This window comes from Triticum aestivum, chromosome 1D, assembly GCF_018294505.1.
Source record: "Triticum aestivum cultivar Chinese Spring chromosome 1D, IWGSC CS RefSeq v2.1, whole genome shotgun sequence".
Taxonomy (NCBI): domain Eukaryota; kingdom Viridiplantae; phylum Streptophyta; class Magnoliopsida; order Poales; family Poaceae; genus Triticum; species Triticum aestivum.
In genome coordinates this window covers 296570648-296587816 of record NC_057796.1, presented here as the reverse complement: position 1 = coordinate 296587816, position 17169 = coordinate 296570648, and the positions used below count along the sequence as shown (strand labels likewise).

Here is a 17169-nt window from a genome sequence, read left to right as displayed (position 1 = left end):
GAAGAAATCGAGGCCAAGGCGGTTCCTGATGAAACTGCTACTGAAATTCCTCAGCCTATGGCTCCAGAGGTTGTGCGTCAAGAGGCTGTGAAGACTTCAACTGCAAATCTTCAGTTCAAGCCACAGAATTCTCACACCAAGAAGCAGAAATTCAAAGCTGGTGATTTCTTTGCTGAGCATCATTTCTTCTCTGACTACAATCCTTATGACTCTGCTCGACTTCATCGCAAGCACTTCTGGACTGCCAGTCAAATGAATTTCTATTCCTCGCTTTTGTTTGATAAGGACAAGATTTTTGACCATGAGCAAATTCCTCATGTGGATATGGAGTCTCTTCATGCTTCAACCCAGTCCTCAGTGTTCTTCATGACGCTGGGCTACTCAACTTCTGCACCGACATCTGCGATTGTAATGAAAAACTCATTCTTCAGTTCTATGCCACGCTGCACATCACTGGCAATGTTGAAGATGTGAATTCATGGGTGCTTGACTGGATGACCGAAAACACTCACCACAAAGCTCCGACCTCTGAATTGCTTCACGCCGTCCCAGTCAGTCCGCCCACTGAAGGTGCATTGCTCATCTATGCAGAACCTGAACTCTCAAATCACTTGATGCAAGTGCCGATGAAGCCATTGAAGCCTGGCCAAGCTCCAAGGACCACATTCCTCGTCAAGGTGCTTTATGTGCCAAGGACTGTCTATCGCATATTGAACAAAACCCTCAGTCCGATCAAGGGCCACAACTCTGATGAAGAAGATGTTGTTGGCATAATGAAGAATCTGCTGTTCAGTATCATCCATGGTATTCCTATCAACTATCATGATTTCTTCATGAGGACTTTGGCCAATGCTGCTCTGTCACCTTTTGAGTTGAAGCCTTACGCTCCCTGGATCATGAAATTCATTAGATAAAGGTCTTAAATTCATTACAAGGCTGATTTTCAAAATCATCTCAGCTATTTGCCCCTGATTGAAGTCCTCAAAAGGACCATTTCCTCAGCTGATGAGAAGGGCAAGGCTGCTGTTATAGATGAATGCACTCGTCCATTGGATGGACAGTTTCGCAAAGCTACATCCTATTCCACCAATGATGACTCTGCCACACATGATACTACCGGAAATGCTTCAAAGCAATATCCTCAAGCCACTGCTCCGCGTGTGATGACTGGCAGTGAGCTTCTCCTCAGCCTACATCAGAAAGTTGACAGAAATCACAAGTGGGTCAAGCGTCAGCTTGGTGCAATTCTTCAGAACATGACAGTCACTCAAAATACTGTGAAGAAGAACCACTGCTACTTGCATGAAGTCTTTGACCGCACTTGGGCTATTCGGTCTAATCTCTACAATGCTGAAGAACTCAAGGAGATGGAATTTCAACAAGACTTTGACTGGTCTCAGCCACCTTCGAAGAAATTCAAGAAGGTCAAAGTTCCTCAGCTCGTTGCCAGCTCATATTCCTCTTCGCGCGAGACGGACGAAGCCGAAGACTTGAACAACACCGCGGCAGGCCCTACTCCGGACGACCCCAACAACGCTGGCGCTCCTCCATCGACATCTTGATGATATTCTTCAAGGGCGTTAGTCCTCATTTTCGTCCCTTTTGGTCATTCAATGACAAGGGGGGAGAAATTTGAGTTAGTCTTCAAGCGGGTCTTATATATATGGGCGTTTTTTCGATTAACTTACAACTCTCGCTCTTCTAAAGTGTTTGTTGATCGAGTTGTAAACTTAAGTCCTATGGTGGTCTGATACTTTTGCTCTGTTTTCTGCATGCTATTTCCTCAAGTTCTTTAATGCACGCATGCTGAATTTCATCAGACACCATATTTCATTATGCATTTCGAATTCTTCATATCTTGTGTTAAATGCGTGTATGAATTACAAGATATAGGGGGAGATCTCTATGATTCTACTCTACAATGTGCATTTGCTATTCAATGCAAATTCCTCACATATGCACATCTTCAGGGGGAGTTCTTCTATATCTTGCAATCAAATTCCTCAATATTAGTAGTTACACTTCATATGTTTATCCCCGTTGAAAACTTAACCTATATTGTCATCAATCGCCAAAAAGGGGGAGATTGTAAGTGCATCTAGTGCCCCTTAGTGATTTTGGTGTATTGAAGACTTATAGGTTAAGGGACTAATGAGTTTGTGAGTGTACACATGTCTATAAGTCTATGAGGAGTTTGATATTTATGATGAAAGTCGACCCCTAAAAATGAATGTCTTCAGCTGAAGACTTTGGTTTTCTTGAAGACTTTGAAAGTGAAAAAATTGGTGTGACCATGAAGACTTGATATTCATGCGAGGATTATGAAGCGTGAAGACTTTTGTTTTTGCAGTTTCATTTTCTCTTTCTTGAGTCATAGGAAACACCGTACTGTTAAAGGGGGTCAAGGTAAAACTAAGGAAAAGTTTCAAGTGATGCTCATCTCAAAATCCTACACCTACCCAATCCTTTCGAGTGAAGCCATTAGAAATCTCATACAGTTCAGTCAATTTCTTCAGTGACAGAGACGAAGTTCTTCTGTTCTCTAAGGAATTTGTTCTGACTAAGGAGTTAGGAATTCGCCAGTGCGGATTGCCTGCAAGTGAGGAACATGATAGCCCTGAGGAATTTGATACTCAAATATCCGACCGTTGCTGTGCTACGCGCCAGCTGTCCCAAAATATCTACCCACCTAACGGTCATATCATTGAAGGGCATTTATGTCTTATCATGTCGGGCTGCTCCCTAGGCTATAAATAGCCGCCCCCTACAACCACTAGCTGGTTGGCTACTCCGAGAGAAACTGACACTTGTTATTGAGAGCATCCCATCCTCCGAGGACTTTGAGCGAAAATCATGAAGTGAGGAAAACCCAAACCCAAACACCTACAAACCCAAAGTGATTGAGCATCACTGAAGAGATTGTTCCTGGGTGGAACCGACGCTTGTTACCTTTGACGACTGTGTATCCTCCAGACGGTTAGGCATCATGGTCTAGAACATCCAAGAGGAAATTGTGGATCGCCGAGTGACCGAGTGTGTGAAGGTCTGGAAGTCATCTAAAGACTTACCACGAGTGATTGGGCGAGATCTGTGTGATCTTAGCTCAAGGAGAATACAGTGAGGACTGTGTGTCCGGGACAATGTATCCTCAGGTTTAAATACCTAGCCGCTCCAACCAGACGTACAACTGTCACAGCAGTTGGAACTGGTCTACCAAATCATCGTCTTCACCAAGCTACTGGTTCTATTTCCTCAACCCTTTCATTTCCTCATTCATGTTGTTGAAGTACTTGATCGTTACTGTTTGAAGACTTTGACTGAAGACTTTCTCAATTTCCTCAATCCTAATTCTTCAGTCACTTTGTGTTCAGCCTGCTTATCCTGTTTATATGCTTCCTGTACTCTGTGCTTGTTTTCATTTCATCATGATGACCCTGTCACTACTCTGTTATGTTTGCATCTGAGTGCTTATTCCGCTGCTAGTTGTTTGTAACTTAGGAAATTCCTCATCTTGAATTTCCTCAGTGACGAATTTGTAAAAATCGCCTATTCACCCCCCCCCCCTCTAGTCGATATAACACACTTTCAGCCTTTAATAGGCCATGTCCTTTCCAGCCCATAACTTTTCCTTTGAGCTTTCCCTTACATGTTTGAAGGTGCCCTCTTTTGATCTTCTAACAACCGTTGGTAGCCCAAATACTTCTCACTAAGAGCCTCATAATTGATTCCTATGATCCCCTTCAGCATCTCTTTGTTGGCTTCGTTGTTCCCCTTACCAAAAAAGGTCGAAGATTTCTACATATTAACCTTCTATCCCGAGACCTCTTCATACACTAGGAGCAAATTCCTGAGCACCTCAAGATTACCTTGGGATCCCTCCAAGAAAACAATAATATCATGTGCAAATAGGAGGTGTGTTAGAGGGGGACAGTGCTCCCAAATGCCACCCCACAAATTCCCTTCTGTTGTTGGGACTTTTTTTAGTAGAGCAGCGAAGCCTTCTACACAGAAGAGGAACAAACATGGAGACAAAAGGTCCCCTTGACGAAGCCCCCGGGATGGTACAAATCTGTGGGAATAGCCTCCATTAAGTTTTACCGCGAAACTGGTGGCTGGAAGTTTTGCTGAGGAGACAAAATGTGTAATCATTTTTTTGCCAGAGGGATCACAAATTGCTTCAGAATCAATAAAAACTGACTGCGTATTTGCAATACAGGCGTGGGGATCAGTTGGATCTTTGATTGAGTCATTTTTTATTGGCCTCTTCCAGACCAGAGAGGAGGTCAAATTGAAATTGGAGTTACAATTCAATTTTGTTAAGTTATTTTACTCTGCTTCGACATAAAATAGATGGAATCACGCTCTGTAGGATTTGAACCTACGACATCGGGTTTTGGAGACCCGCGTTCTACCGAACTGAACTAAGAGTGCTTTCATTCATTCAAAATAGCCTTGCTTTTGAACATTCATGTGCATATATTTTCATTAGATGTGCAATCGAAATCAGTAGGAGAGAAACTTTCATCCCTATATTTCCACTAAAATGGAATTAGCGTTCTAAGTGGTTCTTTTTTTCTGGGTAAAGAGGAACTTGTCATTTTGAATTCTTGGGTTCAGGAATTCTTCTATAATTTAAATGACTCAATAAAAGATTTTTTATTTTTTTAGTTACTGATTTTTTTGTTGGATTTCACTCCACCCGTGGTTGGGAACTAGTAATTCGTTGGGTCTACAAGCCAAGATACGTACACGGCTAAGTGTATGAAAATCCAAGAGAGAATCATAAAATCTAAAAGCTAGGAAGGAGAAGACCGGGTGATTGAATATGACTTGCTAACAGATCCTACTCTTCCTTAAGCGCTAGTTCTATTCATGATGGTTCAGTTTCGAGAGCAGCTAAAGTAGTTACCTATAAGATAGATGAATATTCCACGATCTACGATTATAAAAATCTTCTTATAGAAGTCTAGTTCTTTCTTCTTTTAGAAAAGGAAGTCTTGCTCTCCTTTCTTGCCGCTACTTGCGTTGCGAGCCAATCAAACTGTTATGAAGAAGTCGTTTACTGATTAGCTGCTTGAACATGGAAATATTTCGGCATATCTGCTCTTAGGTTAGTACGAGAACTCGACTCTACTTCATTCTCTAGGGCAGAGCTCACTACCACTCATTATCGGAGGGAGAGCGCGGTTCCGGCTAAAACCAACTCTGCGAGGAAAGTAGAACTCAGCGGTGACTGATCCGCTAGAACCACACTACTTACTTAGGCTCACTTACGAGAGCTCCCCTGACTCTGATCTCTGATCTAGTAGATGCGAGAAATCATTCCAACTCCATCTGATCTTTGCAGAGGACAAAGGTACTAGGGATATTTCCTCCATTTATATTCATAAGAAAGAACTCCCACTATTCGTTTGTATCAGCCTTTAGCGGGTCTTGGTGAATCAAAAAAAGGCGTAGATAATGCGCATTGCTTTTGAGTTCGATTTGAACTAACTAGTTTCCACGGTTCTCCAGGAACCTACCGTTTGTTTGGAGTATAGCCAAGTGGTAAGGCATCGGTTTTTGGTATCGGCATGCAAAGGTTCGAATCCTTTTACTCCTGATTATGAAGACCCGATCGGATTTGTCAAGAACGAGCTAAAAACTACAGGGGAAGCGGCTCAGTATCAACATACCACCTGCCCGTCTTATCAATGACAATCATCCGTTTGGATGAGGCCATTCTAAGGGTTGTTTAGGATTGGTATCTGCTCTCTTCCCACGGAGTTCTTGTCCCCATGACTAGTATCAGCAGAGGCAAGACCTGTAAGCATCAAGCCATCCAAGAAGTAGAAGTTGGTAAAGATGGCACAAACAAAAGAAGAAAGGAACTTGGTTGGTGATCTTACATACGAGAGGCCTTCTATAGAGTGAGGCAAATAGCGATTTTGCTATAGATACTGGGATCAGAAAATGGTAGTGGATGTGGACGCCGAACAGGTGGGAACACATGTCATTTGGATACTTCTCTTCAACTCCAAAGTATTTTTATACAATACAAATAGTTGAAGTTAATTTTACGAAAGAAAAAAGGCGGATTATGGGAGTGTGTGACTTGAATTATTGATTTGGCCATGCAGATAAAGAATTGGATCTGCCACATTAGAATTCACAACCAAAGGTGTCTCCGCATCCAATCAACACGCGCCGGCAGGTAGGGGCAACTCTATGTGATTCGCTACGCTTGCTTGCGCCCCACGCGACGTTTTATTCCAGGGAATCCCCAACGAAAAATGCACACTATTCCCTCTTTTCTATCGAATCGGTCATAACCACTACCTAGCCCTACGGCCAATCCAGCAGCAATAACAGAAGCAGCAGCAATTAGTGGATTCATGGTGAGTAGTTCCAAAGAATTCTCTATAATAATTTGCAAATCCAAATCTGCTAATTGTTCTCTAATAGCACCTGCTCCTGTCACAATTTCCCGATTTCGAAATGTTGCAAAGCCTGGAGTAGAAAAAAAAGGAGAAATGTTGTGGTTACAGGATGCAATTTCCTCTTCGAATAAACCTCGTAATCGTAAAAAAGTGGGTTTTTTAGTGCTGGGTCATAAAGTATACGACCAGGTTTAACAACGGATACCCAATATTCGGGGGACCCCTTTCCCGAGCCCATACGTGTTTTCGTGGGTCTTAGTGTAACCGGTTTGTCAGGAAATATACGTACCCATATTTTTCCACCACGACGTGCATATCGTGTTATTGCTCTTCGTCCTGCTTCTATCTGTCTCGCCGTGATCCAAGCGGGTTCAAGTGCTTGAAGAGCAACATCAGATTTTTTAGATTTCCCGTCGAACTCAAAAAAAAATCTCGTCGAACGCATTGACTACCATTGAATTTGATGCCTGGATCTTGATGAGTCGTGGTGTGCCATTTTAGAGAGCTAATGCGTTTGCTATTTTTTGCATGTGTCGCGAACGATCCCACGAGCATGTGTCTGTCTTCTTCCCACCCACCCCTTATCCTCGATCTTTTTTGTTCCCCTGCCACTCCCATGGCCGCCTCCATCCATCCTCCCTCCCGCAAGCTTCTTTTCCGTCGTCAGGCTCCTCCAACTCCGATCACCGTCGCATTCACTCGTCCTACATCCGCTGCACAGGTACTCGAGGCCGCGTGTGGAGCCCAACGCCACGCACATCAGTGTCTCCCAGCTCAGCATGGTCGACACCTTGGGGGTGGTCTGGCGGTCATCGAGGAGGAGGAGGTGGTCAGCGAGGGCAGCCGAGGGCCATGGACTCGTAGACGAGCATGCGCTGTTGGTCATGGGAGCAGCAGCCGACGAGGCTGATGAGATTGTCGTGGTGGAGGAGGTTGAGCTTGAGCACCTCCACCATGAACTCACGATTTCCCCGCACACCGTTCAGGTACAACTGCTTTACGGTGACTAGTTAGTCGTAGGTGAAGGCACACGCGCTGTAGCTGGTGATATTGCTCGGTCGTGCGCTCGACTGGTGACTGGTTGTGAGGTTGTTGTCGTCGGCCTTGGTGGACGAAGGGTGTCATTGTAGGCTATTCCACCTAGAGACAAGCCGCTTGGTGGAGATGGCCGAGGGCAGTGGCGCCACCGTAGGTGCATTATCCTCCTAAATTTTCAGTGAATTAAACTTGCCATCTCCACCTAAATTTTTGCCATGTCAACTATTTTTGTTGTGGTTTACTTTAGTGTTGTTGTTGCTCTAAACAAACAATCAATTGGTCAACAAATCATTTTTGATCAGCCATACTTGTGTCTTTCTTTAGGGTACATTACATATTTACATAGGTGCCATGTTTTTCAGATAATTGAGTTTTGCAATGGCACATAATTTGTCCCTGTCAACTAAATTTATCATGTGTTTTAAGAGAACTATATCCTCACAGATCCCAAATTTGCCATGTACTAATTACATTTTCCCTTAGTTTTCACGTTCCCAAACTTACTAATATGATCTCTAATTCATGGCTAATCTAATCCATGAAAAAATGTGATAAAAATAAAACCTTGTTTGGAGATCATTATAATCATGTTTTTCTACCCATGGCAAACTTGAATTTTTTTCAAAGTTTTCAAAATAAAAATTCATAACATTTTTTGTCTTCCAAACATGGCAAACTTAGGTCTTACCGCAACACTCCCATGGCAAGTTTTAAAAAAAACTCCCATTAATCGCTGGAAAATTTATTTTCATGGGTTTACGACATGTTTTTTGAACTTTTCACAGTTACCTTTTACAGTAGACAATAAGTTGACCTCGTGTTTATGTCATCATAAGTTTAGGATTCGACCTTGGCAAATTTATTTTTGTTAACATGGATTTTTTGTATTTTTGTTGGACCATGTAAAATGTATCATGTCTCTTTACTTGGTGGACTATGGTGAATAATTTGCTATGGTAATTGTTTTTGGACCACAACAATGTTTTTAATAAACATGGAATTTTGTTACCATGGCGAAAGAAAATAAATGAAACCAGGCAAAAAAATCATGTTGATGGCAAATTTACTTCAAGTATCATGGCAATTTTCTTTATTTTTATCTTGGCAGCAAAAATTTAGGTCATGGCAAATTTATTTCTGTTACCACATAAAAAAATATGAAACATGGAAAATTTACCTTTTATTTTTTATTTTACTAATATGGCAGACTTACTTTATGGACCATGGCAAATTTATTTCAAATACCATGGAAACTTTTATTTTTTTCGTATGACGACAAAATTATTTTACATACATGTCAACTTGATATACATAAGCATGAGAACTAAAATATAATATACAATGGAAATTTTTAATATGCAACTACAATGGAAGTTTTGTTCATATTCTTAACATGTCCCAACAAGTTATAGATCATTGAGCATATCACAGCAAAAAAATTGTGGATTGATCATATATCAACTTTTTTTAAATGTGTGTCTCAAACATCAGAGCAAATTTTTGAAACATTTTTTGGAATAGTCACACAACAAATGTATGAAAATTTGATATTTATTGCATTTTTAGCTTTTTCAAGACACATGGCTAATTTACTTTGCAGCACAGTAAATTTACTTTAGCATGGCAATTTTAACTTTTTTTGCCATGGAAAATTTAACTTCTTTGTTTGCCCTAGAAATTTTACCTTTGTTAGCATGGCAATTTAACTTCTTTATTTACATTGTTAGCATGGAAAATTTGCTTTATGAAACATGGGAGTTACTACTAAACTACTTTCCTAGGTATTTGAAATGAAATCGACTAAAAACAGGGCACACATATACCTTGCTCGTTGCGAGTTCGACGGTAGCCTCGCCTATAGCGGGCGCCACACTGGGCCGGCCCAGGCATGCAGTGGTCCACTGCCTCCTTTTTTCTTTGTTTTTTCACTTTTGTTTCATTTTGATTTCCTTTTAATTTATTTATATTTCTAAATATTCTAAACATATATATTACAAAAATATACTTTACATCCATTTTTAAATACTAATCATGCATTTGAATTTTTTTAATGTGTATAGAAAATATTTTCAATGTAACGGAAAATGTATATAAAAATGTACACTGAGTATGGAAAAAGGTAGACATAAAAAATATGTTTCTCAAGATGTTAATCCCTTATTTAGAAATTTTCAACCATGTATATAGAAAAATGTTCCTGGTGTATACAAAACTTGTATACTGCGTATGGACAAGATTAGACATCCAAAAATATATGTTTTCAAAAAATTGATAATAATCTACTTAAGATGTTAAACGTGTAAAAAAATATTCCTGGTGTATACCGAAAGCGTAGAACATGTAATAAAAAATTGAACATAAAAACATTAATTTCTAAAAATGTTGATCGTGTATCAAGAAAATATTAATTATATATTTTATGAAGTTAAACATGCATAAAAACAGGTTCCGTATACAGAAGATGTACAATGTATACAAAAAAAGTACTCATCAAACACAAATATTTGTAAAGATATTAATCATCTATTTCAAAAATGTTAAACGTGTACAAAAAAGTATTCCTGATGTTTACGGCAATTTTAAAACATGTATTAAAAATATGAACATAAAACATAATTTTTGGAAAATGGTGATCATGAATAAAATATTTAAAAAGATGAAACATGTATTAATAAATGTTTCTGATACATACCAAAATTGTACAACGTGTATGAACAAAGTAGTCATCCAACATTATTTGAAAAAATATTAATTATGCATTTAAAAATGTTAAACATGTAAAAAATGTTGTTATTGTATATATAAAATGTACAAATATGTATGAAAATGGAGCCATGTGTTTTTTAAAAACAGAAAAAAGAAAGAAATGAAACACCTAAGAAACGAATAAAAACCCCGAAGATAACCGTGAAAACCCATAAGAGAACAAAGAAAAATAAAGAATACAAAACAAAACCAAAGACAAACGAAGAGAACAGACGAAAACTAAGAAAGAAGGGAAAAAACCAAAATAATAAAAAGAAAATAGAATGAAAAAGGAAAAACTCAAAAAGAAATAGAATAAAATTGAAGAGATAAAAAACATGAAAACCGGGGAAAACGACGTAAAACCCCAAGAAAAATATAAGTAAATCAAAAAAGGTAACGAGAAAACTCGATGAAGCATAAAAAACCCAAAGCAAACAAATGGCCAAAAACTGGAGAAGAAACCCACGTAAAAGAAACAGAAGAAAACCACGAACTAAACCCAGCGAACGAAACTTAGTGCACCCGAATAAAACACAGCGGATCTATACCTACTAATAAAGAGATTATCGTGTATGCCCGTCCGTAGTCCTTTTTACAAAAAAAACCATGTGTTTTATGTGAATTAACCCCAGTCCAACTAAAGTCATGGATGAACTGTATTTTGAGGGTTTTTTTTAAACTGACTTTTTAGGTAATTAATCAATCATCCATAATTAAGTCAAATGAATCATTTTTATGGTTTAACAAAAAATACGATTTCCCGGTTAATCAATCCATAGTCCATCTAAAACAAATGATTTTTTAAATTATCCATGTATTTTAAACTGTACCTCCGATTTTAACATGTTCTATACGAAATTTGATTAGAAAAATGAGTAGAATCTGAATATGATATTATTTTACCCGTTAAATATATTTTTAATTATTTTTTAGTGCAAACTTAATCTATAGCACATGGTCCATTTTTCTTTCATACCGGCGGCGTTTCGGACTGCAAATAAACATTCTCTAAAAATAGACTGAGATGAAATAAAACATTGATAACCACACATGCGCACCTCTAATGCTCGCAGGAAAAAACAATATATTTCTCATCTTGTTCCGAGAGAGAGAGAGAGAGAGAGAGAGAGAGAGACGCCTTAGGTGGTTGTCCGAGTACTGAGGCCGCCGCCGGCAAAGATGAGGAGGATAAGTGGCAACACAAATGTGATGCCCTGTTAAAATAAAAGACGTCGCCGCCGGAGGCCGCTCGTCGCGCCCTTTGCCGCGGGAGCCGCTCAGCTTGGCCTCCGCCTCGCCGCCCCCGGTCCTCTTCTGCTTCCCAGCGGCGTAATGCATGTTATTCTCCAGCAATGCGAATCTGTATCTACAGAAGCTGTTGCCACCCATCCCGTTCCAGTTCCTTGCGCCAACCGAGAGGGAGGGAGGGAGGAGCACGGAGATGATGCAGACTGTAGAAGAGGTAAGTAGAGAGCACCTCTCTTCCTTTGACACCTCCAATGAGATGTTTGAATATTCATACGCAATGCAATTTTACTGGAAACGGTGATTTATGTGGGAAGTGGATTAGTTTTGTGCGCAAGGATGCACTTCAATCACCATCAAAGGCCATGCTACTTCCTTTTTTATGATTTCATCTGAATATTCAACCTTCTTTGTTGACACACTGTGCAGTGGCCGCCAAGTACCATGCATGAGATGGCCATGGTGACCTAGAAGATGATACTGAAGATTTAAGTGAAGTGGCTCAACTGAATCAAGGGGGCATAGTGGTATTTTCTTCTCTTCTTGGGACTCCTGGCATATTTATCTTGTTACGCATGAGACCATGACTCCCTTCCGTACAAAGTCTGAATTAACAATTATGTCATTGTGATGTTGTGCTGGTTTATGATGTCAAACAGAGGTGTAGCACCGCTGCAGGTGCTTCGTTCTAGGTGTTGCGCAAACACCATGAGTCCACGAGGCTCTACAAATGAGCGATTCGAGTAATAATTTTTGTTCACGGTCAAGTAATAAACAAGTGAGTCACTTAATAAATTTCAACTCCATTGTGCAGTTTTTGACTCGACGATGCAGCCGCTGCCAATCCCTTCGCTGAGATTTAGATTTTTTTTCTTTCCCGTTTCAGTGTGTTTGGATTGGATGGTAAGATGCTCTTCTCTTATCAAAGTTACAACATAGGGCCTTTTAGAACATAGTGATGGTCAATGGGGCCTAGAATTTTTTGTATGATTCACTGGCTATCCTTGGTGCTGATTTACATAGCTTGCTCATTTGTTGTGTTTCAGTGGGAGAATATACCAGATAGGAAGATACTAGGCTTTTATGAAATTTTGGTTCCACTGGATGAAATTCTTGTTATAAAGTGGTGGTCTTGCTACTGAAATATGGCCAGAGGATCGAGGATGTACTTGTTACTGCGGATGAATTCCTGCTGTAGATTATCATGTCGATGGTTGCAAGGTAATAATAATTTCTGTAGGTGTAGACATATTTTAGTCATCAAGCTATGGTTGCACGATGTATCATGTGAAATGAAGTTAGTGCATACTATGTGTCGATTCATGTGATTCTTCCCTAACAGAAGGGTGATAATGGGGTTTGTGCAGTTTAAAACGCTTGTAGTTCCATTTTACCTTTGATGCATATTTGTTTCGTTGATCCTTTTCATGTTTTTCTTTTACAGCTTATCAATACAATTTAACCTCAATTTGTATGCACCTCTGCCATATAGCCTATCAACAATTTAACCTGGATTTGTTGTTTGATAATCTGGATTTTACTAACCTTGTCCCATCATATGTTTCTATCCAGAACTATGTCACAGTTTCCCTTCAATTGCGCCAATTTTTAGTGCTATAGACAACTCCACTGTCAATTCAGGTTTAGAAAATATCAGGAGATATAACAGCCTAACTCATCTTCTTCTCGCTGATGGATAACAACATGAGCGTGTGCCTGGTTTACAGACCTAACATTTCAGCAATGGCAGCTGGCTCCCGAGACACCTGGCCAAGTGCTCCTCCAGAACAAGTATAGCCACACACATATAGCCCTTCAGAAGCTTAAGGTGATTATTCGTTTCTTGATTCTTGTTCCTCCATCTTTGAATAGACGTAGAGTGATGTCACATCATCAAATACCATAATTGGTTTTAACTGGACATGGAAAATTTTAAATGTGCTCTGTAAGAAAGTAAATTCCATGGTTCTAACATTGCATCTACTTCTGGCATACCTACTTTTGTTATTCACAGAAAAGTTTATTTCTGCATTAATGAAACTTTTGTTGTCTTTGTAACTTTTATTTGTTCCCCCCATCTACAAATAATGCATGGTGCATGAGTTTAAGTTCAGGTGCTAGATGGGGTTATCCGTTGTGGAACTGGTGTTATTATAGAACTTTATTTTATCATCTGCCGATGTTTATAAACTTCTAAGTGCAGGCGGCGAGCATCTTAAAGAAGCTTGTTCTGACCATTGGCATTTCTTTGGACCCGCACTGCAAGAACATGTCACTTGAGGGGGTATGCAGTCTAATGTCTAGAGGCTCAAGATACAAGACCAAGCTTGTTATCTTCCCAAGTTGTGCTCGCAAGTACACAGTATGGTGCATGTTTCTTTTTCTTTTTGTATTTTATATATTCATATGTTTGCACCTTCTTAACTGCTCTCTTGTTTCAAGGCTGGTGATTCTACTCCAGATGAGCTTTCTACGACCATCCAGGTCCAGGGCGACCATCACTCATGGCCGCAAGAAGCACTTGGTCGAAGTTGTGAAGGCTGTAGATGACGTGAAGGCGTACAAGGTATACGGCAATCTCCGTGTTGAGAGGATGAACTGGCACCAGTTAGGAGCTTTGATGAAGATGGCTACCCGCATGAAGAAAGAGGAGAAGAAGTGATGGGATATTTATGATAGCTTGGAGCCTCGCATACCTTGTTTGATTTCTGAATATAACTTTCTGCCCACTGTTCAAATCAGCTCTTCATTTATGTGCAAATTGTCAAACAATGTAGTTCAAATAATTAAGTTGTTATCCTAGGAATATTTTGCAAAATGATGTACTTATCATCTTAGATAATATATTTATTCATTTTATAGATGACATTTTCATATTTTCTAGAACAATATAGGTTGCATTATTTTATAACTATGGATGTTCGATATAATCTGTGTTAGTCCAGACGTGCGTTGCACGTGCAAGTTTACTAGTTGGATTAAATGCGTGTTGTTTTGTTTTTTCGTTGCAACGCACGGGCTCTTTAGGTATGAGAAAAACAGACAAAAAAGGTCGGCCCAGCAGCTACAGCGGGAGTGCGACGACGAAGAATCAGGCGAGACAGAAGAAGTTTGACTCCATCATCAAAATCAACGTCGACGGTGTTGTTTTTAGTAACAGAGGCGGCTCCGTGGCAGCAGTGTGTCGAGATGAAGCAGGGAACTATCTTGGAAGCTCCTCGCTAGTGATTGAAGGCCAAATCGATCCGGCAACGCTCGAAGCAATCGCGTGCAGGGAGGCGTTGGCCTTGGCGGAAGATCTGCTGCTCCATGACTTCATCATCTCATCGGATTGCAAGCAGGTGGTAGAGGATATTAACAGAAGAAATCAGGGACGATATGGCTCAGTCATCACAGAAATAAAACTTAGAGCTACGAATTTTGATTGTAATTTTATTTTTGAAGGCCGAGTCGTTAATGGCGAAGCACATAGTTTAGCTAAGCACTCTCTTTCTCTCGGTCTGAGACGCCATACTTGGTTGGTTAATCCCCATGATCCGAATTGTATCCCACTACATGTAGATTATCATCAATAAAGCTTAGCGTTCCCAAAAAAGAAGAAGTTTGACTAAAAAAAGAAAAGAAGCACTCGCACTAAAAACTAACCTAGGTGTTGAAATAGAACGGAACGCCGCCGCCTCTTTTACTCAAAAAAAAAAGTGCGCGACATGGCCTCTCAGCAACCTCCGCCGCCGCCGCCGAAGGAGAAGAAATCCCCGCCACCCGCTCCCACCACCATATGCGCCCTCGGCGACGACCTTCTGCGCGAGGTATTCCTCTGCCTCCCCTCCCTCCCGAGCCTCGTCCGCGCCTCCCTCACCTGCACTCCCTTCCTCCGCGCCGTCCGCTCGTCGCCTGCATTCCGCCGCCGGTTCCGCGACCTCCACCCACCACAGCTCCTAGGAATCTTCCTCAACATCCACGACCCCGCCTTGCCAGCCTTCGGGCCCATCCGCCGCCGCTCCGACGTGGACCACGCCGCCGCCATCCGCGGCGCCGATGTCTTCCTTACCCTGCTCCCCGAAGACGATAAGGACGCCGATCGCGAGTGGTCAATGGAAGACTGCCGCGACGGATATGTCGTTCTCGTCAACTGGGAAATCAAGCAAATGGCTGTCTACGATCCCCTCACACGGGCCCTGGATCTCTTCTCCACGCCACCGGACGAGATCTGCAGCGACATGCACGTTGAGTTCCACATGCTCGCCTCTGAAGAATGCCACGGGCAGTTCCGCATTGTCTCTGTCTGTCATGAAGAATGGGGGGCGCAAGCTGCCGTGTTCTCATCAGATACCGGAGAGTGGCAGGTTTTCCCGTTTTCAGAGGATGATCACTGCAATCACGATGGTACAATGGTGAATGGGTTTGTCTATTGGACATTTACAAGCGGAGCCAATATCCTTGTGCTGAATACGGCTACACTGCAATTCTCGCAAATCAATCCGCCGCTGCATATGGAAGGGAAAGGGGAATTTAAGCCTGGCGAGACCAAGGATGGGAAGCTCTGTTTGGTTTGCACGGTTAGATTCACGCTTGTTGTCTGGGTCTGGGGACCGGATGATGACGACGTTGATAGATGGATCCTGGATAAGGCATTTCCGATGCAGGATGCAATTACTCTGCATGATGATTGTGCTCTCAATGTTGTGGCGATTATCGGTGGTTTGGTGTATTTTTCTACTTCTTGTCAGAGGCATTCGAATTCTTGCTTTTTCATGTCCTTCTGCCTTGAAACAGAGGAGCTGAATAAGCTCTGCCCTGTCACTCCCTGCTCTATTCGTTCATATCCGTACATCATGGCGTTCCCTCCTTCATTGATATGCAATAAGGTGAACCCTCAACCTGAAGGAGCTTGACTAAGCGGAAGAACAAAAACTGGAAGCAGATAATGTTACTTTCTCGCTATAGAGTAAACCAAGATGTCCCATCTTGTTGGGAATTGTCCGTCATTTGTGTAACCTTATCATGTATCAATATCATTAATAGCTGACATGATAGTGTTTTTGTAACTCGAAAGTGGCTGAAGCTCACTTCTATCTATGTTTAGAAGAAGCATTCTATGGGGATCTATAATATTTCCTAAATGCATTGAGAAACTCACATGGTTCTATGTTACTTTCTAGCCAGATTGCTTAAGGTCTCTTGCATGCATATACATGAGCAAATATCTTCAGTTAGCTCTCTGTCCTTTGTAGAAGATTGCTAATACTAGTGTAAATGTTAAGCTACATGTTGTCCTAACTATGAATTTGTAGCATTCACCGTATCAATAAAGTTAGGCAAAGGTACAACTTGCAGGATCAGTTTATAATTGACATAATTGAAGCTACTCCCTCTGTACCAAAGTACTTGGTAGTTGGGGGAACTTGTACTAGTTTCCCCCTCCTACAAGTATTTCGGTACAATGGTAGTAGATTTTATTTTCAAATATCTTTGTCAATTATAAATAGGTATTTCATCTGCGCAACTGGTCATTTGGAAGTCCAGGTTTGGAGTTCTGATGATGAAGCAGATACTTTGAGAAACTTAGCGCCCAAGTGTCTACTAAGCACTTGCAGAACTCTTCGTATGGTTGACCATAGTTGATTGATCTTTCAGGGTCAATAGTACACATTTTATCAAAACATTTTCCGTGAGGTGTAGACTATTGATAGACTGCAATGTGAACGATGTAATTATC

The 17169-nt window shown here is 40.8% G+C and overlaps 1 protein-coding gene and 1 non-coding gene across 2 annotated transcripts; one reads left to right on the top strand and one right to left on the bottom strand.

Annotated features, from left to right (window-relative positions):
* Positions 1-4357: 4357 nt before the first annotated feature.
* On the bottom strand, positions 4358-4431 carry TRNAW-CCA (transfer RNA tryptophan (anticodon CCA)). The gene has a single exon. It is a non-coding gene; the product is annotated as a tRNA-Trp (tRNA).
* A 10689-nt stretch (positions 4432-15120) lies between these two features.
* On the top strand, positions 15121-16604 carry LOC123168651 (uncharacterized). The gene has a single exon (XM_044586527.1). It carries the CDS (start codon positions 15158-15160, stop codon positions 16343-16345), a length of 1188 nt encoding a protein of 395 aa, XP_044442462.1. The 5' UTR covers positions 15121-15157; the 3' UTR covers positions 16346-16604.
* The last annotated feature ends 565 nt before the right edge of the window (positions 16605-17169 follow it).

Coding starts and splice junctions, on each gene's coding strand:
- LOC123168651 (XM_044586527.1), top strand. CDS start 15,158: ATGGCCTCTCAGCAACCTCCGCCGCCGCCGCCGAAGGAGAAGAAATCC.